The 25,845-nt window shown below is 44.8% G+C and overlaps 2 protein-coding genes across 2 annotated transcripts in view; one reads left to right on the top strand and one right to left on the bottom strand.

Annotated features, from left to right (window-relative positions):
* Nucleotides 1–6,636: 6,636 nt before the first annotated feature.
* LOC142557706 (uncharacterized) lies at nucleotides 6,637–23,587 on the bottom strand. Its single transcript, XM_075669745.1, has 4 exons — nucleotides 22,993–23,587; nucleotides 18,116–18,299; nucleotides 15,368–15,522; nucleotides 6,637–13,403 (listed from the first exon to the last, which is right to left on the bottom strand). Exons 1-4 carry the CDS (start codon nucleotides 23,188–23,190, stop codon nucleotides 13,125–13,127), a joined length of 816 nt encoding a protein of 271 aa, XP_075525860.1. The 5' UTR covers nucleotides 23,191–23,587; the 3' UTR covers nucleotides 6,637–13,124.
* Nucleotides 23,588–24,444: 857 nt separating this feature from the next.
* LOC142557705 (inner nuclear membrane protein Man1-like) overlaps nucleotides 24,445–25,845 on the top strand; it is a 53,853-nt gene continuing 52,452 nt past the window's right edge. Inside the window, exon 1 of the mRNA XM_075669744.1 lies at nucleotides 24,445–25,354. Within this exon, the coding sequence (XP_075525859.1) occupies nucleotides 24,787–25,354 (568 nt within the window). The 5' untranslated portion in view covers nucleotides 24,445–24,786. The remainder of the gene's footprint in view (nucleotides 25,355–25,845) is intronic.

Raw genomic sequence — 25,845 nt, forward strand, 5'->3', positions numbered from 1 at the left:
AAGCAAACGGTCCATTGTACTGTGTTATCCGCTCACACTGCTCGGAGTAAGCTGGCGACCAGCTGCATTGGCAGGGCAGAACACTCACCACATTTTCTGACCGGTTTCATCTCGGTGCCATGGATAGTCGCATCATAATAAAATGATGCGCATTACTTTCATAATGAACTCTGTACATGCGAATTCATAATCCGTGCAAGCAAAGCAATGCATCACTAGAACAGATTTCCCGTGGGTCTATTCTTGTGTCTGCCTTACATTGCTGCATTAAAATTTCTTAGCATCCTACTTGTTTGCCATGTGTGGAAAGAAACATGCAAAAAATGAGCTGACTATTACGATACTCCCTATTGCAAAATTTGAGTGCAGCTCTGTACGTGTTCTCATTTTGCAATGTATTGGCTGGCACGGACAATCTGTCTTGTGTGGCATGTTGCAAATGGAGCGAAGTGTGGTGCGACTGCCTCGCTAATGAGAAGATCACGAGAGACAGCGCATGGGTGATGCATGGGCATGATTCACAGCAGCCGCCGCAGACAGACTTCTAGTCATGCAGTGCTTTGTTTCCATACAGACAACACGCCCTACTCTGGTGGCATCTCGTAGCCATCGTTGCTGCAGAGCCCATCTTAAATGGCACTATGCTTTTTTTCTCACGCTTTTGCCGTACCCTCCTCCTCCACTTTCCTCGCTAACGCAGTCTTTCATCTTCTGCTGCGCTCCGCGATCCCTCTTTCATCCTTCACTGTGCTCATTTGCCCGATTACAAAGGACACCGACAGTCGCCGCAGGAACAGGCGCCTAAGAGCTCCACTCTAGGCACAGTCGGCACTTTGCGCGTGTATTGTGCACGTATTGATCAACAGAAAGCTGTACCGGGAGTTTTTCATGTTGTTCTACAATTTTCTCCTTGACACTTTTCATCTAATTAGAGCATCTGAAAAGTTGATTAATTAATGAAGACTAATTATCTAACTAGGCAGAATGACAAAAATAATCTGAGTATCTCCAAGTGACGGCAAACAACATTATTACTTTGGTTCTGTGCAGCTACATGGCATTTGCATATTATTAAACTCTGGCTAAGATTAGCTGGGACACCCTGTATAATAAGCAAAAGCTACAACACTGGCCTGGCAATAAATTCTCAAAGTTGCAAAGCCTGAGGATTGTTAAGTAATTTCAGAACAATCTTCTTGCTCAGTGTGAGGAAATGTATTTTCTTATGAGGCTGGACAAGCATTGTAATGCTGCCTGCCTAATACCGACAGTGGGCATCTTACTTTAACTAGCCCAAAAATATGTTTTGATTGTTTATCTATGCAGCATCAGTTATTGCTGCCATGCAATAGTTTTTTTTAAAGTAATCCCACAGTGCTTCGCAGGCGTGCAATGTACCACGGTGAGAAAGTGACATTCAATCTGGGTGCCTGTTTGCTGCATTGGTGCCACGGGAGTACGAAAAAAAAAATACTGAGAAAGACCACTTCTTTCTTGACACTCCTCATGACACAAGTGCACATGCCCACAAGTATCTACATTTATATTCTTTCCTAATTTCTCTTTCGGAGTGAATTTTATTTATGAAATATGGAGTGGGGTACGTCCTGGTTTGCAGTAAACGTAGCGCGACTGCCTGAGCCCTGTTCAATTTTACGTGTGGCAGTGGGAATTGCCTACGCCTCAAGTAGTAGTATTTAGTGATGTTGTTGTAAGTTAGTAAATGATCTTTATGCTCCCCAGAATGGTAGTGGTCAGTGCGGTTCTTACCGGCACGGCAAGCAAGTCCTCATGCCAGGTCGTTCGTCACCTCGTTGAGGTTGAGCAGAGTCTCGTCCACTTGTCTCGTATGTGCAGGAAACCATCGGATTTCAGTTTTGATAGTTTCGACCTTGTCGATAATTGTAGCCGTAGTCCCAGCGACATAGCCTTTGTCAAAACTCTTAATTGCTGTTTTGGAATCGCTATAAATGAAAGACCATTTACCGTTCCTGATGGCTAGAACAATCGCGGCTTGCACCGCCACTGTGGAATCCTTAGTGAAGATGGTGACGGCATCCCATACTTCGCCCTGGCTGTCGACCACCACGGCCGTGTAGGCCTCTCTGCCTTTGACCCAGGCAGCGTCTATGAGGGCCACCTGGCTGTCCTAGCTGTTCAATTTCTTTCAACAAAGCTTTCGCTCTCGCTTTTCTCCTACTAACATTGAGTTCCTGGTGCATGTTTCATGGGCGGTGGGTGGTTCTGATCATGTCTCTAAGGTCCGCGCTCAACTCTACCTCGGCCTCCTTCGGATTCCTCGATCTATTAGGGTCTGTCCCTATCGCTTTGAGAATAAGCCTGCCCCCTCACATTTTCGTCAGTCTTTCCTGCTGCGCCATCTGTTGTGCTTCCACCATCTCTTCTATCGCATTGTGTACGTCTAGGTTCATGAGCTTCACGTTCGAGGTGCCGTTGGGTATACCTAGGGTAGCCTTGACTAACTTTCTGATCATAGTGTTGAGCTTGTTCAGCTCGGCTTGCCACCATTTGAATAGACCTGCCACGTAGGTGATGTGACAGAGAGTGAAGGCGTGCACTAGCCTTGGAGCGCTGTCCTCACCCAGGCTCCTGTGTCTGTTGCCGATTCTCCTTAGTAACCTGATGACTTGGTCCATTTTGTTTGAAATGTGTTGAATGGCATTGAGGTTGGTACCTCCTGCTGCTATGTGGAAGCCTAAAACTCTAATCTTTACGACCTGCTTGATCGCGGATCCGCCGTGACAGCGCAAGATAATCTTGGGTTCCTCCCCGGGGGCGTAGCCCCTGGGTCTTCAACCCCTACCCCTATGTTTTAGGACCAAAAGCACAGATTTTTCTGCCGAACAGTTTATTCCTATCTCACCTAGTGTGCGTTCCACGGTGTGTATGCTCTCCTGCATTCTAGTCTCCGTTTGGCCTATGTTGCCGTTGGCACTCCATATGGTTACGACATCGGCGTATATTGCAAAGGGTATACCTTCTGTACTCTCCAGTTTCCTCGCGACTCTGGTCATTGCTAGATTAAATAACATGGGTGAAAGCACGACCCCTTGCGAGGTGCCCGTTTCCCAGGTTCATCACCTTTGATTTTTGTTCTCCTAGCTTGAAGCTTGCTTGCCTGCCACCAAGAAATGCCTTGACTATGCTGAATAGCCTCTCGCCCAACCCCAGCTCGGAGAAGACCTCGAGGATGGCCTTGGGCTCTATGCGATCAAAAGCTTTTTCGACATCTAGTCCCAGGATCACTCTCGCGTGCACCGGGCTAACTTGTATGAGCTGGTGTCTGATCAGGAGCGTGGTGTCCCGAGTCGATAGCCCGGGGTGGAAACTGATCACATTATACAGGACTATGTCGTCAGGTTCGGCTGCCGACCTACTAAAGAGACTATGGAGGGCGGCCTGTACTTCACCCCCGGTGAAATCGTGGTCCATTTCCTCGCACGGTCCTCTTAAGTACTCTATGCGTTCGTCGCTATCGCCTGGTTGTTTGAGCGGGAGGTATTCATCCGCGCTCCGTCTCCCGACTACCTCTCGAGTCCTGTACTGGCTGACCTGATGTACTAGTTTTGCAATTGCCCTTCTCTTGTTTGACTTAGTTTCGATTCAATAGGTGTTTGAGGATGTTCCAACTGTCCCCGTGTTTGATTCTGCTGTCTGCCAAGTGGCAAACTTCGTCCCACTGCTGTTTCACGCGTGTTCTTGAATGTTCCTCGAGCTGTCTGTTTAGCAATGCTATCTTTATCCAGAGCCTTCGGTTCAGTCTTTGCGTTTTCCATCTTTGCAGGATGGATTGTTTGGCCTCGATCAGATGCGCGAGCCTATCGTCTATGCTCCCTCTGTTTTCGTCGGTCTTAATTTCTTTAGTGGCCTCCCTGAGGTCCTCTTGGAGCTGGTTGACCCAGGTCTGGAAGGACTGTCTGAAGGACTGTCTGCCCGCTTCTATTGGTTCCGATTCTAGTCTCTTGTTTCGGCATGCCTATACCTATGTGTATGATACAGTGGTCACTGTCTAGATCGGTGCCCGAGTTTTGCCAACTAGTTTGTTTCAGTTGTTGACAAAAATGAGGTCGGGTGTAGAGTTTCTGCACGTGGACGTGCCGCAGCGGGTGGGGAAAGCCGGATCGGTGATCAGGCAGTCCCAGGTCTGTGGCAAGGTCCCATAATCACTCACCTTTCTTTGTATTCCAAGCGTATCCCCACGCATGGTAGGGGGCATTAAAGTCCCCTCTGCTGATTAGTGGGGAGCTCTTTGAGACTGCGAGTACCTTGTTGAAAAGTGCCCTAAAGCTTTGTTTCTTGTCGGTAGGACAGCTATAAATGTTTAGGCAAAAGATACTCTGCACCCTGCCCTTGTGCCTTTTCAGCCAGACTTCTACTAGGGTATACTCAATTTTACTCAATCTGAGATGGATATTGTGTTCGATAAAGGGTAGCTTTTTGTCAACGAGGGTTGCCAATTCCCTCCCGTAATCTTTTTCTCTACATACCGATTTGTACCCGGTTAGCTTGGCTTCGTCCACTAAAGTTTCCTGCGGCACAATTACTTTTGGTTTGACCCCCATCTATCTAATTAATTGGTGCAGCAATGCCTTTTTGTTGAGGAACCCATGACAATTCCACTACCACACAAACTAAAACTGTGGGCGCTATCCACGATTATTGGATGGGTTCATTTTGCTATTACCCGCGATCGTTCTCTTTGAAGCCCGCCCCCCCTCCCGACATTCTGGTGAGCGATTTTACGCTTTCCAAGTCTGACGGCAAGAATTTGTCGTCGTCGCATCTCATTTCGAGTTTCTTGAATCTCTGTTTGGCCGTTAACCTCCATTTGCATAGTTTATCCACTTTGAAGTTAGTCCTTTCCGTCATCTCTCTAATTTCTTTAATTACCTCTTTCAGCTCGCCGAGGACTGAGAAAACCAAATCAGTTTCGGGGCTTATTGCTCTTTTTTTCAGGGTGGGGGAGCTGTCTCCCTCGCTTGGTTTGTTGCTTTGACTTACTGCCCTGGCTACTGCTACGCTGGCTGGGCTCGTCTGTGCCTTCTTTTTGAGTTCTACTACTTGTTTGGTCAGCTCTTCGTTCGCTTTCCGCATAGAGTTTGCCTCCCTGATCAACTGTTCTATTCTGGCATCATTGCTTTCAGTCACCGCCGGCGTGGTGGCGCCACCGGCGATGCTTACTGTACCTTTGACTTTATCCGCCCAGGTGGTCCCAACTGTCGGCTTGACATCAGGTGTTCCGTCTTTAAGCGCACCTGCACTCCTCTCGACGTAAAGCGGCTTTTCTCCCTCGTGGCCGATTGTGACCGGGCGCGTTCCCTTCGCACCTGCGCTCCTCTCGACTTGGGAGTGGCCTTCTCTCCCTCGTGGCCGATCGCGACCGGGCGCATAGGGTGCTCGAAATCATATAGGGCGTTTGAAATCTTTGCTTGCATGCCTTGTCTCCAGTGGGGTGGTCTCCTCCACAGAACTTGCACTTGGGCGTGCAAACGTGGTCCACTGGTGGGTTGAGGGCTCCACACCCTCTACACCCAACAGAGTCCGGCGTGGGGCACACGTCCGAGCGGTGTCCTACCCTACCACAAGTGAAGCACACATCAAACTGTTTCCTGTAGAGATAGCATCTCAACAAGGTCGGCCCGTAGCGCACAAAGTTTGGCACTCTCAGTCCATCGAAGAGGACGACGACTGAGCTTGACGTTTTGATGCGCTTGGGGCCCAAAGCAAGTGGGTTGCGCTCATGCACTATATTCCTTGTGATAGTGGACTGGGAGTCCCTGATGTCGACTCGTCTACTCACCCCTTTGCACATGGCGTGTGGGGTCGTCTCGTACGCATCGACTTCGTACTCTAGTTTCCACAATTTTGAAGGACTTGATTCTCATGTACCTTGCCACATGGTCTGGTTCAGGCGTGCTGACCACCACAATATTTTGTGCAAAGTTAGTGCACACCAAGGCTTCACTTGTTTGCTCTGCCGTTAGGCCTGAAGCCACTGCTATTCCAATAGATCACTGCAGTTCCAATAGCGGTGGTACTTACTTTGCTCAAATTTAATCCTCCTAGTCTCGTGGCCTGATTATAATCTTCCGATGCTCCTCGGGCAGTTAGGGCATCCTAGAGGCCTTGACTAAATGATTCTTGATCGCACCAGTGTTGGTGGTGGGTCCCTTGCCGCCGCCAGTAGCGCTGTCTCCGCCGGACGCTTGAGAGTTACATTGCATTGGAGGGGGGGGGGGGGGTAAGAGCTATTACTGATATTTTTTTAACCACTCAACTACATGCCACTTTTTTGGGTATGAGCCATTGCAACGAGCCACATAAAGCTTTCGCCTTAATGAACAAGTCGTTCTTGTTTGAAATAGCCAGTAACATGTGCCACCTTGCCAAATTTACTTCAGTTTTATTGTTGACAGGTTCTCATACCATGCAAGAGGAAAGCAAATGTACGATGCCCGCCTCTGCAGCGTGCACAAATTTCCCATACGCACTTGCACGGCTGTTGGTGGTGCTTGTGTACCAGAAAAAGTATATTGTATCGCCAGTAGACCCTTCAATTGTTTACAGGAAATGTATTGTTGTTCAGTGTACTTTACCAGTGAAAAGACAGACAGCTGTCTGAAGTCATGTGTTTAATGAGGCTTCACAAAAACAAATGTTGGCAGTTATTAAAAGAAAATATACGCCATTGGTGGACAGTTAGAGCAGTGTACATGTAGCACTAACTGCCTCGCTATTCACTGCATGCAAACAGACAACAATGTAACAACTAGGAACAAAAATGTAAAATCAACTGCAGACCTTCATCCTATGCACTGCATGTTACGTCAATAAGAGAACCCTGTATAACCAGCTCCCCTGGCAAAGCCACTATTGTTCTCACTCAAATTCCATACAGAGGTGTCATGATACACTGTATTTTGTTTGACTTGGTACCCAGTTGTTGCACTTGATCATTTCATCTGGCATACATTGGAAGTAGATGTCTGCAGCAATGCCTGGCCAAACAAGTCACTTTTTTTTTCTCATTAGAAGATACAATGGTATTGTATGGCCTAGGAGGGCAAAGCACCCACTCTGAACAAGAAAATATGCATTGCAGGCTTGCCCTCTTGGCAATAGGCCGCACTTCCATAGTAGACTTTAATGTGTGTTTTTGTGGGGAAAAGAGTAACATGGAGATCCACCGTCTTGTGCACCAAATAAAGCATGGTTGTGAGGGAAAGCCACACTTAGTGGGTGTAGGAGCCAGGCTGGACAAAACGCTAGTAGCAGAGATAGCAGCGCATTCAAACCACTTTATCTCGATCTTTCAAGCATGCTTTCTTGCATGATTTGCTAGCTACAAAAAGAAATACCCTTCTGCATGCACTGATGTGTAGCCTGGTGCCATCTGTCAAAAACAGATGCCTATCAACAAAACAGCAAGCACGGTCAACATAAAAGGCACTTATGAGAAATTTGCACTGAATGAACAAAAGAAGCATTCTTCATCAGACAAGCTGAAATGCGAGAAGGAGCTGGTGCTGTCGTTGCCAATGTTTAGCGCTCCCTCAATGGCAGCTTTTCTGCAGTGCACAGGTGCATTATGAACCATGTGATTGCGCCCAGCGAATTGTATTGCAAATGAAGCATGAAAAACAAATGTGCAACTCTGCTCCCTATTCGAGCTCACAATAACTACTTAATGAAAAAAATCTACTTTCGCATAATGCAAGTGACATGTACTTTCTATTTATTCTGTGCAAGACAATTAATTACTACTTACAAGCATGGTACCAAACAAATTGCACTACGAAACACTACCTCTGTGAAATTTGACCACAAATGAGCCAGCAGGTGCTAGCAGAGCTGTTTGCACTTGGATCCCTTACAAATGCAACATTCATTGTAACATGTACATATTGAACTGCAGGGTATAGTACTAGCCGGGAGAGTACACAAATGAGTTTTGATTATAGAGAGGAAGCATAAGACACGATTGCATGATTTGAGTTGTCTTGCGAGAATGTAAGACGAGCTTCCATAACTAACACTTATCGGCAATAAATTACATCAAGCAGTAAGTAGTAGTGTAGACAATCTGTTGGCATTGTAGCAAAGTTTTTGGCCACAGTTAGGAGGCATGACTTTATAAGTCAATGCTTTCACAAACAAACAAAAACAAGCTCTTGACATGTTTATCACACTTGCAAGCTGCTGCATGTTCGTGACGCATCAGGACAAAGCCTGCATCACATGGAGCACTGCACATGAGTCTGGTTATGAGTCTGCGTGAGCTTGAACACCTTGAAATCACTATGTGCAGTCATACAATGTAATATGCAGAAATTCACTGACATATTTACGTACACTAGAAGTCAGTGTCACTGCACTCCAAAGCTCAACTCAGTCTGCAGCCATATATGCCGAGTGGCTAACTAGGGCAACAACTACTGAAATTAAATGGTACCTGGGTGGTTATGTAGAATCTATAGCAGAAGTTCAGGGCATAATGACACAAAAATCATGGGAATAAAAAACCGTGTACAGAGTGCTGCTCGTTCATTCCTGTGATTTCTGCAATCCTGCGCTGAAAGTCCACTATGGCTTTGCAATTCCAAGTCGCCCAATTAAGTAACTTATTCCAGTTGCGAGGGGCACGATGATGAACTGAGCCTTTTACACAACCAGACGAATACAGACCATAAGCCGTATAAGCTGATGCAGTCATGTAGCCAGATGGGCAAGTACTCCATGTGGGTCGAGCTTAAGGCATATCTATTTTGCACTGTATAATGCAGACAAACATGTACAAACACACACAAAGTATTTTGCCACTCTTCTGGCAAGTGTACAGGGTGCTATAAAGATGCAAAAATGAGGTGGTGCAGAACAAAGACCAACAGGCATCCAAAATGGCCGCCTTACTCTTTGATACAAAGTTGTCCCGCTCTCGAGGAAAAAAGAAAAAAAAAAGATGAATACAGTAGCTGAGCATAGCACTAAAAGGACAGTGCTACATAAAACAGGAACCAACCAAACCCTGAATAACTAAAGGAAAGCTGTGACCCAATGTTAAAGGCTACAGATCTTGCCCAGGAAGTCTAAAACAATACGCAAATGTAAACACAGAAATATGTGCATATATTTACGTATCTACATATAAAATTGTATCTCTGACAAAGAGCTGTTGCTGCAAGACAACTGGGTCTGTCCACCAGAAACATTATGAGAGAACCAAGTTAAGCACATCCACATTGTGGCAATGCAGACCTATCTAAATGATAAATGTGGTAGGGGAAAAGGAAGAGAAGAAATGATAAAAACGAATAACACTACACAAAATAAGCATAATCGCCTTGACTGGGTTTTGACTTCGCCAGCAATTGCAGTCGATTCATGTTCCACTATGTTCACATATAAAAGAATTAGTGTGGCAGGAAAAAAGCACTACCACACCAAACTGAGTCGCGAATAATGGTGATTAAGGTTGGTTTAACTAGCACCGGTATCTTGTACAATTCACTGTAAATGAAACAATGTACTCTGTTCTGGCCACACCACCAGTAATGTGAAATATAGTTGCAAAGACATCTAGAAATCCTTGAAACTTACATAGAACATGCCATATACAAATACTTTCAGTACTCTTGTGCAGTTGTATGCTATGACATACTGGCTTACTTTTGTTAACAGCGTTCTTTGGCAGTGCTGTTTTGTGAAAAAGGCACACAGGATCATTTGGTTTTGGTTACCATGGCAGTGGAAGAAAAGGAAACAACAGTCTATAGGACTGGAACATGACATGGTGGCCAACTTCACAAAAGCATAGTAAACTTATTACAAGGGCCATCCAGAAGGCACATCGATGTGTCTGTGTACGCTGTGGTCCTTCCAGAGTTGCAGAGCACAAATGCACGTACAATGCTGATGCTTGAAAGTCACAGTTTCGCCTGACAGGTGAAGCATTGCTTGCAATAGCAAATTATTGGACAGCTGTACAAAGTAAGGTTAGTTGCTTTATCAGCTGCATAAACTGCTATAAAGATTTGCTTACTAATTAAATTAACAAGCACGTTGTCACGTGTGCACATGCAACATGAACACATCTCGCTTGATGATCACAGGCACTCGCTGTCAGAATGCTGGCGCAATAAAGAATGGCAGCAGCAGTGAGCGAATTTCCCTTCATGCTGCTTCTCTCTAGAATGCGGACTTGGCATATGAGAAGACAGCACACAAGATGCTATCAGCTATTTCAGATTGGCTAGCCTTTGAACCCACTGCAAATTTCTTCCAAGAAAGGACACGCACAGTCGCCGCAGCTGCAGTAGAAGAGAAGGTCTACACTAAACGGCACTAATAAATTTAGACTGGTCTCCAAGTAAACTTATGCCACCTGGGGCTTTTTATTGTGCACCCAAAACACACTACACAAGCTTTTTTGCATACTACCCTATCAGAATGCGGCTCCCGCGGCCAGGAAACAAGCCCGCATCTGCATGCTCCGCAAAACAATGCCATAGCCATTGTCACCATGACGAAGTACACGAGTTTTGCCTCCAAGGTCACTTAGGATGGGAACTGAATCTCAGTCCTCATTCCCAGCAGCAGAACATCATAGCTAAGCAGGAGCTAAGTGGCAAGGATGGATACAATGGACTCGAGGGTTTTTTTTACAAGCCTTTGGCCATGGTTGTATGTGGTTTCAGTTAGTGTTAGAATCATCAACGTACTTATTTTGTGGGATCTAAAATTTTTTATCTGCACATTAAATTTGTTGTCACATTACAAACATGAAGACAATGCTTCCACAGCAGCGGGGTAAAGGGTAAGGGTTTACGTAAAGACTTCATCAGAATACCAACAGCAGCCAGAAAGAGAAAAGCACTTTGCAAAATCATAGGTAAACATCTAGCTGGCAAACTGACACACTTTCAATAAAAGCCAGCAAAAAGCGAGCAGCAACATCAATGAAAACAGGCCTCGTTGGTTCTGGATGGGTACAAAGAGAGGTACACTTTGCCAGTCGCAATCACTGGTTTGCGCGATGAATGCAGAAAAAAAAAGAAAGAAAAAGAAAGGGGAGGCTTAACATTCGGTTGAGTGACAAGTGATCCAACAAGATTAAGTAGCAAGCATAAGTAATGTTTGAGCATGTCTTCAAGGAAAGAACTTAGCCTTCAACCATGTCCTTGCTTGTTCCAGTAAAAATGTTTGCGAAACAGAAAGAGAAAAAAGTCTGATACACATAGTAGTATCATTAAATACGCATTCATAAGGTGCCTAGCTTTATAGTCTAGGCATACTTTCCTATATCACTTTGCTCAGATGTGCAGTCAACGAGAAATTTTTCAGACATATTAGATAATTCGGCCGGTTTCGGGGCACCGCCACTTGCCCCCCCATAGAGCCAATGTATAAGAACGTCCGAAAGTTTGGGCACTAAAATCCCAGGCTCTTTGGCATGACTGCAGGTCTGAAATGGCATTAATTGACGCCACTGCTGATGCCATTTTGATTATCAACGCCTCAAATCGGCACTCTCGATTCACTGGCAGCCATACACCATCAAGCTTTCTGCTGTTCGGCGCAGTTTTTTCTTTAATTGAAAAAAATTCACCACTGTCAGCAATAGCACTGACTCCATCTTGACAAGTAATTCTGGCCGATGATTTCGAAGCACGAAGAGCTCGGTGCACTGCATAATGCCATTTCCAAAAGTCAGCTTCGCTGTGGTACAGCGGTGTTACGCGGTAAAGCATACCAAGCGTAGAAAGGTGCAACTGTCATGGGACACAATATGCACTCCTTAATTATACATGCATGCATGCATCCGCCGTCTCCTGTCGCAGTAAAAGCACTGATACACCTGATAAGCGTACTGACAGGCCTTGAGAGCTACACTTCCGATGTGCCTAGGCATGCATTCATTTCTTTCGGACTGCCCGATTTTTCAGACATTTCGCAGCCCTAGGGAGCCTGAAAAATCAGATGTTGACTGCAGTGCAATAGTTAAGTTGCACAATCAAAGGCACTGCAACAACAGCCTAAAGAAAGAAGAGCTATGTGGAACATATTTTCAACATGCTTTTGGTGTAATTCCATCCAACATTCCATTTAATGCTTGTGATGACCAGACAATAACAGTGCCCTAGTTTTATTTGATTTGCTTGTTTAATGGTACAAAAACACCATGGCAGGCATTTCAACCGTAACAGCGTGGCTATGGCACAGTGTAAAATGGTTAAGCTGATGTTGGAACGACCACGTCAAAAATCAGCAAGAAACATTCACTATGGATGATGCTTTACAGTTAGTGGCCATGCTGGCTTTTGAGGGCACACTTATAACTGCTTAGGAACAATTTACAGGCAGAAATCTTGCTTCCTTTCAGAACTGCACCACTGTCTCACTCAGAAAACACAGCCGTTGCACACAACAGCTTGTTAACAACAAACTGCTTAGACGTCTTGCATACTTCATTTTTCAGGTGTTTGGCTCTCTGCAGAGGATATAAGTGATAAAATAAGCATTTTTTAAACACCATGTTTAATTATCAATTGAGTGAGTGCAATATAAAAGGAAGAAAAGGAAGACAAGATGATGAAGAGATGTCAAACCAGCCTAAAGATTCCTTGCCAGGCAATCAACTAGCGTATGATATTTTTGATGAATTGGTGGTTCCATAAGCACAGAAATAATTCAACTGGACCATTTTGCTTCAACATCATTACTGAAGTATGGCATAAAAGCTGCAACTAGAGGCAGTAGAGCTTGTTTGCAGTACACATTATAGTTGTGGAGTGAAGGGCAGATCACATAGCACAAAAATTATATACAGGCTGCATGACCACTCATGGCTGCAAGATGGTAAACAGCCAGATGGACAGCCACAAGGCAGCATTATGTCTTCAGCTAAACAGAGACAAGAAAGACAGACAAATGAAGTCTCAGTGGCCACCTAGGGACATTTGCCAAGGCCAAAATGACTGAAGCCTGTTACCAGAGCTGGGAAAGGATGGCGAGGACATTTTCGGTGGCTTGTTGTGTGTCCATCGAATGTTTGCATGTGCGACATGGCCTCAGTGTGGCCTGCAACCTTCCTGCAATAGACACTGTCATTCAATGGCAACCCGTGTATAGGTGGGGAAGAAGGGTGCCAGCCGGGAGTTGCCAGGGGGAGCCACGTATGACCCCTCTGGGCGACGCACTACGTAGCTGTTTTCAGGCACGGCGTAGATGACGTCTGCCTCTGGAAGAGTGACTACAGTGAGCTTCTCGCCTGTGCCAGGGGCCTCTTGTACATGGCTACGTGCCTCAGGTAGCTGCACTGGCCCAGCTGCACTGCTGGGAGCAGCTGTCGTGGTGGGGGCGTTGCTACTCTGGTTCTGTGGCACCTGAAATTAATGGAGATGGTGTGGAAAGTCGGCTCAGTAAGCGCTTGAAGCTGCGCAAGCTTGGTTTCATTCAATTTGGCAAAAGATGACAAGACAAGGAAGGTAACAGCACATATGTCCTGTTTGTATCTCCCCTTATATATATACTATATTTTGCGATTCCAAGCCGGCACTTCAAGTTATCAATTCCGCCCTTAGACGAGGACCTTACTATGTCCTTGCTCAAGAGGCGATCGAATCGCACAATGTCGTCCTAAGAGCTGGCCATTGCATAAGGTTTCAGTGGATTCAGGGACACTGTGGCTTACATGAAAATGAGCTCACAGTCACAGAGGCAAAGATGGCCCACATTAATGCCACGCCAGTGTCTATCCCATTTTCACGACCAGACACTGATACCCTAGTGTACAGACTTCTGCATGATAATATCGCAGTATATTGGGCCTCGCTAGGTCATCGTCATCACCGCCTTCACGAACTCAACCCAGAGATGAAAATACGAATACCACTGAACATGAAAAGGTGTGATGTAAGCTTGCTGCACAGAATACGATTAGGCGTGGCCTTCACGCGGCACTACCTACATCTCACCGGCCGGGCGAAAAGTCCGAATTGTGAGGAATGCAGTACTCCTGAGACGACAGAACACCTCCTGTGCATCTGCCCGCGATTTGATGTACAGAGAAAATCGCTGACAGACGTCTTGTCAAAATTTGCTGTTGGACCATTAACTGAAAAGATTCTATTGGGACCTTCGCCTGATTCTCGTCATCAGCCTCATAATCTGAAGCTTCTCAACAAATTTCTGTATGAGAGCAGACTGGACAAGAGACTTTGAAGAGTCTTGGAACGTGCAAGATTCTCGCCACCATCTTCATCCTCATAATCAACGTCTTCTCTATTCTTTCTACACCCTTTCCCCTTCCCCCATCGCTGAGTAGCAGGTGAGAACATTGATTCAGGCCGACCTCTCGGCTTTTCTATCATAATAAATACCTCTTTCTCTCTCTAGTCCTGTTGTACGCACTGGTCACCATATTAAGATAAGAGAAAAAAAAAGGAAAAATGAGGAACTGCAGCTCTACCAAAAGTATGAGCCTGCGGTGTTTTGCACATTATCACTTGTAGTAAACATTCACAGTGCCATGTGAACAACCAGCACATCAACTGTCGAGCTGAAGTTAAGCTCTACATCTAGTGGGCCAGGCCGCATACGAGTTTTCTGGTCAATCCAAGCACATGCAGAAATGTGCACACGCTTGCATAAATAATGTTAATCATGACCACAGGGCTAGTATGTGGCTAGCTTGCTCCTTTTTCTCAATACTATCCTACCCAACCATCATTGCTTCTCAAGTTCCTTAACTAGTAGCATCCTTTTTCAAAAATGATAAAAAAAAAGAGGATCTCCATACTAGCAAAGCATTTTCTCTTTGGCATATTTGCCTTTTAGCCAAATTTTGTTGCACAATGGGCAAAATTCTACGAGGCACATCTTTTCGTACTTGAAACAGTAAATGATGTCACACGGCTCTGGGAAAAACATGTTTATTACAATAGCAATGCTGCAAATGCAGCTCGCAAGTCCAAAAAAAATTTTGCATGTACTAAGCGAACCAACTACATGCCGTCACATCATACCAAACCAACTACAGGCTGTCCAGAGGGCCCGTGACGTCGCGGAGAGTCACCATCTCCTTGTCCCGTCGTGGGCGGAGCCACCAACTTGATCGGGGAGCCTTCGGTTCCCCCCAATCAAGTTCCTCAGGACACTCTAATAAAGTTCTTGTCACTGTCATGTACTAAGCCCAAACATGACAATAAACTATGCAGTTCACGGCAGCCAGGTTATATAAGATATTTTATACTAACTGTATACACATGAAAAAAATTTGCAAAGTTAAAATGTCGCTTCATGGTCTGTTTACTTGATCTGTCTATCACTCTGTCCTCACTGCACCTACCTGCTTGGCAGTGATATCCCTGTGGAAGGTGTCAAATGTCACAAGGCCGGAACCATTGCGGCACAGGTCGGGCACCGCCACACCCGCACAGACGCCTCCCAAGACATGGCACGTGTAGGTCAGCACTACCTTGGATAGGATAACTGCAAACAGGGCTGCCGATGCAAAGCAAAACATGCCAAGAGTCAAATGCACATAAGCAGCATGATACATAGACATAGGTTGGCATACTTACCCATGAATGCACTGACACGTAATGACACAAATTAATGCAAAAGCATTATATGCCCCATTACACGAAAACCTGGCGTTGTAGTCGGCGGCGTGACTGAATGATGGTACCAAAAATTTCCGGCAGCAAAGAGTAAGAACACGTCAAAGAATACTCGGATCGATGTCAAAATTCTCAGGGAAGTTCATGTACACAAAGTGAACTAATGCCTTTGAAACGAATTTTAGTTAAATTTCGGTCCGAGTGGGAATCAAAGTCGGGCCTCCGGGATGCAAGACGAGCACGCTTCCCCAATGCCACAACAACTCCATAGTTCTGAATAATGAAATGTGTGCCTAGTGTGTGCGTCATCGCGCAAGTCACGTCACGGCCATCTGGCTGACTAAACGTGTGGCCTAGTGTGTGCAGAAGTATAACTTTTTCGTGGCCTCTCGTTCATAGAACACCATGTTTTTAGAAATTCAATATAACAAAGTACATTTGTATGCCATTTCAATATAACGAAATTTCACTGCCGCCACAAAGGAACGCCGAGACAATAAATGGAAACTTCTGCATATGCAGATGGTCAAATGACTGAATTACAAACGGCTGTTTGCAAAGGCACCTCTCAAATCGTGCGCCACGCGACAAGAGCGACCACCAAAGTGGATCCGAATCATGTTTCGTATTGACCCCTTTCGTGGCAATCCTGTGAGCGCTACTGTGTTTGATCACATGGTGATGTGTCCATTGCTTCCCTCAACTGCCTCCGTTGAATCCGTGTTAACAATGTATATGTACGACGCCAGTGCGGCTTAGCAAACCCCTGTTTCGGGACATGGCGTAGATGGTGACCGGTTGGACGACATGAAGCTTTGGCCACAGTTTGAGAGAACATGCAAAAGTGCTTTCAGAGCTAATTAACCTATGTCCAGATGGCACGAGCAGTGTATATGGTGCTTGTTCTAAAAGCAGTGCTAAATATATATTCCAAGCTATTCAAACTTTCCACTCATGAATTGATTCAATGTTATTCTGTTTTGCTCTTTGTACTTTATTTGGCAAATATATTTTGACGCAGTGGCTTGTCACGTTTCTGACTCAGCAAGGTTCCTTGGTGCGGTCACTATCTGATTATTTTCTATCTAATCGCTCGTGGGTGTGCTCACTTCCGATAGATTTGTTCTTGCTGCGCACAAGGCTTGAAACGTAGCTACTTCGGGCATTTTAATACCTTGTAGCAAAGATGTATTATCGCTAGTAACTTGCTTACTCTAGTGGACCGTCACGAAACATTCAGCTTCGACCATTCATGCACTATCGGTACAGTCTGTGATTTATTGCACGTATGCAGTGCACATATATTCAAGTGTGCTCCAATTCACTTATTCTTGACACGTTGGCGATAGAGTGGCGTAAGTTTCCATACCAGCTGGGGTAGATGTGTGTAGATAATGCGCGCAAAACTTGCTATGGTAGGAAGTGGCGCTACTCGTTTTGTTATTGTTTAACAAGCGGTACTAACTCTTTCCAATGTTCCGAGGCTGAAGCCCTTTCTTTTAAGGTTAGCGATACAACACTGGCGGACAAGTAAATTTCTGTATAATTGAGGAAAGCCATACATCTCAAAGTGCAGGTAACACATGTGGAAAGTTGCAGCAGCGGTCTGCAAACTTGACTACACAGATTCATTTCATTCCTTAATATGCCAGTCACTATTTTTGCAGTCAACTACTGCACACGTCTTCAATCCACATGATTCAATCCAGCGTGCTTGGAGCATAGCGCATTAACGAAAACTCTGTTGCATTTCCAACAGTGGATCGCACAGAAGAAAGGTAGAAGCGGTAATAGTTTCATATTTGTGCGCCGTCACTGAGGCAAAGTGGAGCACACCGCTGAAACTACCATCTCTTTTCTCTAGAACGAACTGCTCCGCAAAAACGATCAATAAAGTACAAGTGCGATAAGCGCACTGTGTGCTTTAGGTGTGAGTGAAAGTGTGTGAAGGTGAGAGAAGAAAGATGGTGGCTTCACGAGTGCTGCCTTACCGTGCCCGTGCAAGCAAAGGGAAAGAGGGGAAGGGGAGCGAGCTCGCGGCAACGTGATCAGGCGCATGCGGGGGGTTAAGTTGTCGCGTGTTTTGGCCGTGGCTGTGCATGGCTGTAAGTGCATCTGAGTGCATATGTAGCCATGCACCATGCTTTAGAGGCAATCTGCCACATATGCAAAGAGTGGGCATGCCGAGATGGCGTGACACCACGTAAGCTGCCTGACCGCTCATTTAATATTGGATGTTGTGTAATCTCAAGTTTCAGTGACCCATCGGAGCAAGAGGAAGCATTGTCCGTGATTGGCCAGTGTCATGATGGCTGTCTCACAATCCCACTTATCGCTACTATCAGTGGTCAGTGCCGAAATGATAGTCGATCAGGAAAAGTTGTTAAGCAAGAGAGGAGTTGTGAATATGGGCTTTGAGCTAAAAAGTGTTGCAGCTGCAACTGAGGCATGGGGCAGAAGGAAGTAAGACTTACCTGTGGTCCTGTCACCTGTGTAGGTGGCCAAGCATGTCACAACATTGAAGCTGACTACTGCCACAAGGAAGGACAGCAGAACATGCACCGCGACCAGGACTCTATTCGGATGCCCCTGTGTTCGAACTCGACGTGGCGAGTATGCAGCCAGGGCAAAGGCAGCAGAAACGACGCATACGACACCCTGCAAAATCGACAAAATTCAGCCACTTATATGCAACAGTCACATCAGATGGCAGTGGTGTGGATAACATAGCGTGCTACTACAGAATAAGCTTTATAATTTTTTGGAACCATGGTACTGAACTATAGCTAAACTGAAAAGTGGAAAAGAAATGTAAAAAAGATTGCACAAATTTTTTATTTATTTATTTATTTATTTTCAATACTGCTGCTCTCGTTCGAGAGCGTGGCAGTTGGGCAGTACAATAATTCAGCTGCACAGTGCAAGAAAATTAAAGTATAGGTTATAAAAAAAACGACATAGGCAGTGCAAGTTACACTACAAGTATACCATGTTAAGATCAAATGGAATAGAAAATAATGAAAAAAAAAGAAAGGGAAAGAAAGGAAGAGGCTTTATAACAGTAGCACAGGTATCACTAGGGACAAGTAATAAAACAGAAGCAACTAAAATAAAGCTATGAGTGTTTGAGAATCATTATGGCAAACGAATAAGCAGTCATAAATGTGAGGGTTTATTAAAATTTCTTAATGAATAAAGCAATATGCAACAGTGTCCCTGCATGCATAGGTACTGTTATTCACACACAGTTTTTTTCTATTTGTGAGATAAATTCGGATAACGATTCAATGTTAGTGATAATAGCATCAAATTGGTTCCATTCTGCTATTGCGAACTGGAAGAAAGAATACTTAAATGCGTCATTTTTACATGCGTATTCTGTCAATGTGTGCGAATGCTTGTTACGTGTAGGTCGAGCCTCAAAGAATGAAATGTATTTGGGGTATCTATCCTACAGTTATTTTTTAGTAGTTGAAGCAAAAATTTTAAGCAAGCGTGTTTCGCGCTTGTGGATAGCATTCGCAAACCGGACTGGGTTAAAAGATTTGTTGGCGAGTCTGTACAGTTATATTTGTTATGGATGAACCTCACAGCTTTCCTTTGTATTGATTCTAGTTTACTTATGTTAATCAGTGTATGCGGAAACCAGACTGTGTTAGCGTATTCGAGAACAGGCCTTACAAATGATGTGTAGGCAAGCAGCTTCATTGCCTGGGTTGCAAGCACCAGTCTTCTTTTTAAGAAAATAGTTTGCGCAGTGCCTTTTAGATTGCATTACTGATATGTTTGTTCCATTTGACCTCCGAGGTTAATGTAACGCCTAGATATTTGTGTTCAACTTTGTTAAGTGGAGTGACGTTAATTGCGTATATAAATATTGATGATATCGTTTTCCTGGTTACAGTCATGATTGCGGACTTTGTATGTTTATTTGCATCTGCCATTTAGAGCACCAATCAGCTATGTCAGCTAGAGAATAATTTAATTTAATATGATCATTGTAATGATTAATTTCTCTGTATATGATGCAGTCGTCTGTGAATAGTTTTACACTTTTATACTGCAATTGATGTTATCTGTGATATCGTTAATATAAAGTAAGAAAAGCAATGGTCCGAGAACAGACCCTTGGGGGACTCTGGATGGTACTGCAACTGTGTTGGAAAGTGTTTTTTTCGTAAACCACAAATTGCGAGCGGTTAATTAAGAAACTTTTTATCCAAGCAGAAAGTTCTCCTATACCAAAAACATGCCGAACTGCAACATTTTTTTTTTCAGTCAGGAACAAAACCAAAAAGAAGAAAGGTATCAGCTTTTGGTTCACGTCGGCCACCTTCTCTGGAGCTTACCATCCATGCATTGTCTGCACTTGTGGTTCAACTGTGCCACGTACATTTGTTAATGTACGTGGGCTTGCTGTCATTTTATAAGTGGCAGCACCATTACTGGAGTTTTAAATATTGCTTGTCAAGAAGCAGGGATGTTAGTAACACACTTCTGAGCACATGGAAGTGACAACTGTCAAATAGTTGTCCGGTTCTAGGAATCCTGTAAACCCGGCGAAACGAGTGCAAGTGCTTTCTAGGCAGTCACTTCTATCGCAGTGCTTTGTAAACTGAAGTAGGAGCGACATTGATTACATATTGCTTTTGAGGGATGCTCCCATAATCTCATTATTGTAATTATTTGTAAGCACTTATGACACAAAGAACAGCATGCATGCATTTTTCTTCCCACTCTTTCTGTGCATCTCACAAGGACCATCAAGTTATTGTACAAAGTAAATTTATGCTGTTTATGCTGTAGTGAACATGAACTGATTCAAACCGGTTTGAACCATTTTCTTTCGCCTAGTTTAATTAGAACTGGATTGTTTAGAACTGAGGTTGAACAGCGTGAATAAAACAAGGACACAAGGAAACAAATACCACAGACAAGCATTTGTCAAGCAATTGTACTTCCCAGCACTTGTCTGTGTTATTTGTTTCCTCGTGTCCTTGTTTTATTTGCACTGTTCAACCTCAGTTTTAAATATGAACCAACTAGCCCTCATCGAGGTCTTCTAATGGATTATTTCTGCTGAGCTGAAATGATAACCAAAACAAAAAATTTTTTAGTACTGTGCCTTTGGTAGTGGCCCCATTGTCTTGAAGCTGCACTTGGTGATGCTATAATTGCCTAGTTTGCCAGGAAAATGTAAGTAATGGTTCAAAATTCCTTGCAGTGAGATATGAGATGCTGTTCAGATTGGTACTGCCAAGTATGTCAGGTACTTACTTCCCAAGCTTTGCAGATGCAATCAAATATTGTACCACTACAACAATAAGTTACTACAAATATCTATTTGTGGCGCTGACTTCTAACCTATCTTGGAATCTTCATATTGGTAACATTTGCTCATCTGCCTTCCACAAGCTCCGTGTCCTGAAACAAACTTAAGACCACTCCCACTAATATCAAACTTCTCTGCTACGCTTCTCTTGTTAGGCAGCTAAGGCTAAAACTAAAATATGCATGCATTGTCTGGGACCCCTATATGAAATCTAATGTTTACAGTCTTGAACGTATCCAAGGGAATACTGTAAGGTTTACATTTAACAAACTTGCCATGTTAGGCTTGCCCTGAAAGTTAATGGAAACTAACGACATGCAGCTATTACCAAGTATGACGGCAAAAATTTAGGCTTGAATTTCTCTCCGAACTTTCAAATATTGAACTAGCTCTAGATCAATCACCATATTCATCACATTTAACTTGCAGGCCCACCTGACACTGCCAACCAAATGCACTAATATATTTTGCACGTATTGACCAGTTCAAGTTTTCTTTTTTTCCATGGACCATACATCAATGTCATTGTCTCACTGAATCAGCTGATCAGACTTTAAGTTAACATTATTGTGCCTACATCACTGTTGTTAATTTTCTTGTTTTGTTGCTGTTTTATCTTACATTGTATTGCCCACACTGCTTGGAACTTGTGTACACACTAACAAATAAAAGAAAATAATTATTTTTTTTAGACAAACTAAGCATATGCTATTATCAAACATTTAGACAGATCTGAGACCAAATACAACCTGTGAATAAATTTTAGCTCAAATGTGCACATATCTAAAAAAACAAGTTGTTAAAGCATTTCCAGTGAATACTTAATACCTAGTATGTGTACTGCAGAGCATTAGGCTGCAAGTTGTGAATATTATAACAACACTCCCAGAAATGAAGTGTCACAAGTGAAATTCACTGCTTCACTGGCACCAATTGGCTGTGCCACGTACACAAGTTACCAACATTTCTAAAAACTATGTTCTAGATCGATCTTATATACCCTCTGAAATTTGGGCAGTATTGAAAAACTTGAATTATGAGAAACAAGATCGAAAAATTTAATGCACATTTAAACCCGTCACATAAGAAGGTATAATGTCATGTAATAATTATAATAATTTAATAGTTATAATAATGAAAGCATCACTATGTCATATATGCAACAATGTGAATGGATGTCCTCCCATTAGTGTGTCATATCGCTCACTAATGAAGATCAAATAGTAGAGGGGATTGTCAAAGTAGTGTCATTGGCAACGGCATAAGAATACAGGCTTGCGTCACGGGGCTTGGACATGTTTCATATTTTGGGATGTCGGGAATAACATTAGTGATGGGTGTGAGACAGTAGCAGGCCTACATCCTTCAGGCTGACATTGAAAGGTATATCCACTACTGTGAATTATTTCATTTCATTTTGCACTTGAATATCACCCACTAATAGAAAGTTGCCATGTTGAGTCAATATATCACAGAAGCGCACACGTGCGCCCCGACTGTCTTATTACCAGCCTTCTAAAGGCCATTTGAATTTTAAGGAATAAAGCTGCATGTAAACAGGAAAGTAATTACTACTGCGCGCTCACCCAGTGTTCGAAGTCCTCCTCTTTAGTTTGCGGGCCTTTATTTATTATGAAAATTTTGCGCCAAACACTTGTGAAACATGGACGGCAAGAATCGCGACTTCGCTCTGGGCAAGTTAACATTTAGTGTAAAATGAAACTTTCTGGTTTGGTAGCGGACTACATACAATGGGAACTAGCCAAGGTGCCGGAACTCGTGACACGGCCAGCGTCGACATATACAGACCTAGCAACAATTCGCGGTCGTCGACGGCGTGTCTGGCCATGTTTCGCGCATTTGCAACGAAACGCTGTGCATGATTACCGCGAAGCTGAGTGAGAAAAGCTGTGCAATTGCTTTCCACGCACAACTTGGCCCAGCGCACGCGCGCGCGACGTACGGCAGTGCAGAAAGCCGCGGCAAGATCGGGGACAACAAAAGGTGCGCGCGACTCGCCTGCAAGAAGGAGGCTCCTGTGCGATCTTTACACTTGTGGTCTAGCGTGAAGACAACGTCCGCGGCACCAACAGCCAGAAGGCCCAGGCCGATGATGAGCTGGATGATGGCCAATACGAAACAGGCCACCCATCTTCGCGGGAGTCGTCCGTTTTTGGTCGTCGCGTGCTGTCCTTTGGCTTTCTCGCGGGACGCCATCTTCGTCGTGGCCGCCGAACTGGGCGTGGGTCCACCTCCCTCTGGTCCTGCTGCTCCTCTGGCATCTTTATTTTGGCAACTTTCACTCTACTCGGGGGACCGTCTACAAATATAGCCGCGCCTTCCCAGCCTCCAACTCGGCGCCACTCATGCCGAGAGTTCTTCAAGTCTAAGTAGTAATTCAAACACGCTTCAATATGTAACCATTTTTGTAATCTATCTTTTAGAACTAACCATTGTGGGCGTCCTCTATGGGCTTATTAGAAAGTTAAATTTACTGTTATACTTGATGCTACAGCGAAACATCATTTACAATTGTCTCAAAGGTAACGAGACAACCTGTAAACTTCAAGTGTTGTTTCAAACGGTGTATTGGCTAGTATGGCTCAAAAGTTTCACTGAAGGCATGATGAAAGGACGGGAGCAGCACTGTAGCCATCGTCTCCTGTGGAAGCAGCTTCGCCGCATAGCTCTGCAGGGATTCCGGGCGCGCAAAGGGCGCTGAACACAGCGCAAACTTCCAGCGGACCGTGGTTTCGGGCAGCTTGCCGCACCTTTTCATTTGTATGAATAGTTCGAAACTCAAAACACTCTGTAGAGTGCAATATTTGTGAGTGGCGCTTTTATACCTACCGCTAACGTTCACGTGCGCCTCTTCAAACGCGCGCACCAGCACTCCGTCTTCGATAAACAAACATGGGTTAAAGCGAAGACGCGGTCGCTCAACCTGTAGTGTTTTAAAGTGGGGAATGGATTTAAAACTTATCGTACCACAAGTGATTATGTCCGCATATCACAATGAAACTATATATGTATACGCTGAAATCACCAGGTCTGCTACGAGTAATTAATAACACATATTGATGGTGAATAACAGATTGAACTCTAACACTCCGTTTCAGGAGTTTACAGTACGATAACAACTTGTCTGTGTGGAGGGGTCTAACCGGCAGCTCACATTTTATCGAATAAGGAACAACCGAAAAACAAGAGAGAAAAGGGACAGCGGTAGAGAAGTGGTCGCCACTGAAGAAGTTACGTAACAATAACACTGAAATCACGCACATCTTGCAGGACGCGCGTGTGCCATTTAACAGTTTTTATTGTGCTTCTTGCAGTCTTACAGTTCTTACAGCTCACTGATGTTTTTTTTACAGGTAATTTTATCCGAAGGAAAACTGATTAAAGCATTTTATAGCTGTGGATAGCGCAATCCGCTGGTGCTATGCTGGCAACATAAGTGAAGACAAAAGCCAATAAAAACAAGCCATAGACGGGTAGTAGACGTTGCCCGTCTCCTTTTTCCGCTGTTGTTTACCGGAGCTGCATTTCTACCACAGATAAGAATACTGCCGTTCTGTATTCGCGTGCAGGGTTCTCGGTTTGGCCAAAAGAAAAGAAGTAAAAGCGAAATCCGCATTCATCGATGGCTGAGTGGCGTCAGGGCCGGCGGCTAAGCTGACGCCCACGCAAGAGCGGCGGTGTCGGTGTTGCGCGGAGAGCGCCATGACGAGCGCGTGCTGCTTTTGATCGTCCCACGTTCTTTCACAGGAGTCCGGCAGCGTCGAGCGCGCGCGCGCGCTCGCGACCAAAACCATGGCGAGCTATCGTCACGCCCAGCAAGAACTGGATGACGATAGCCTGCGGAAAAAGTTGGCCGGATTCGGCCAGGACGTCGGTCCGATCACAGACACTACGCGCGATCTGTACCAGCGACGGCTGTCGCAGCTTCAACAGAACGGCACCAAGAGCAGCGCCGCTCGAAGGAGCGGCAGCACCTCGTCGTCAGCGTACAGAAATTTGGCCACGCTAAGCTCCGATGACAGCGACTACAACTCGGACAGTGGTCAACGGAGCACGCGCCGCAGGTCCGCCGTGCCAGCGCGCAAAAAGACCGCGACAGCCCCCGAAAAGACGTCGCGGCGTTCGTTGCCCGCGTCGCCGCTCGAGCGGCCGGGCTTGCGGAGCCGCACCGTGCACACTTCTACTCGTGCTGATGACTTCTCGGACACGGATAGTGATCATGCACTGCCATCGCGAACACACCACCAGCTGACGCAGCAGACTTCGCCGCTTTATGCTAGAACGACGCATTACCATCTGCCCCAGACGCCGCCGTCGTCGTACAACAGCAGCGGCAGCCTTCTGGTACACAAATCTGACGGTGAGGGCTGCTTGGTGGTTCCACTGTCGTAAGCGGCCCTTGAAACGACGATGTGCACGGAAGGCATTGTTGCGTTACCACTGTGTGTGTGTGTTCGTTGTAGTGAACGCGATCCGTTCGATGCAGTATTCGCTGTGTGACAGCCAAGCTGAGCACTCTTGTTAGCGCGCCTGAGGTGATAAAATTGCAGAACACCGTATTTATTGTGCGTGCGTTTCAACATAGAAATATTTTTAAGATGCACAATATAAATATGCAAGTTTGAATGCACAAAATAAATTAAATAGTTCTGAAGATTCACTTCGCCTGTTCTTATTCAGGCTGCACTTCAGATGAACGTTTAACTTCTGACGCTGAATTTGCAGCTCTCGCTGTTAGAATAGGTTAAAACCTGACAAGTTATACACCCTGTATCACATAGAGAGATGGTAAACTGCAGCTGATGATTGGTTGCTTATGTAGTGAATTCTAGCCAAGTTCCTCTTGGACCC

The sequence above is a fragment of the Dermacentor variabilis genome, chromosome 9 (assembly GCF_050947875.1).
Source record: "Dermacentor variabilis isolate Ectoservices chromosome 9, ASM5094787v1, whole genome shotgun sequence".
Taxonomy (NCBI): Eukaryota; Metazoa; Arthropoda; class Arachnida; order Ixodida; family Ixodidae; genus Dermacentor; species Dermacentor variabilis.

Excerpts from the sequence above, each read along its gene's own strand:
- LOC142557706 (XM_075669745.1), bottom strand. The coding sequence starts at position 23,190 with ATGGCGTCCCGCGAGAAAGCCAAAGGACAGCACGCGACGACCAAAAAC. Across the intron at positions 18,300-22,992 it reads CAGGAGCCTCCTTCTTGCAG|GGTGTCGTATGCGTCGTTTC; the intron begins GCGAGTCGCGCG and ends TCGATTTTGCAG. Across the intron at positions 13,404-15,367 it reads GGGATATCACTGCCAAGCAG|GTGCCACAGAACCAGAGTAG; the intron begins GTAGGTGCAGTG and ends CATTAATTTCAG.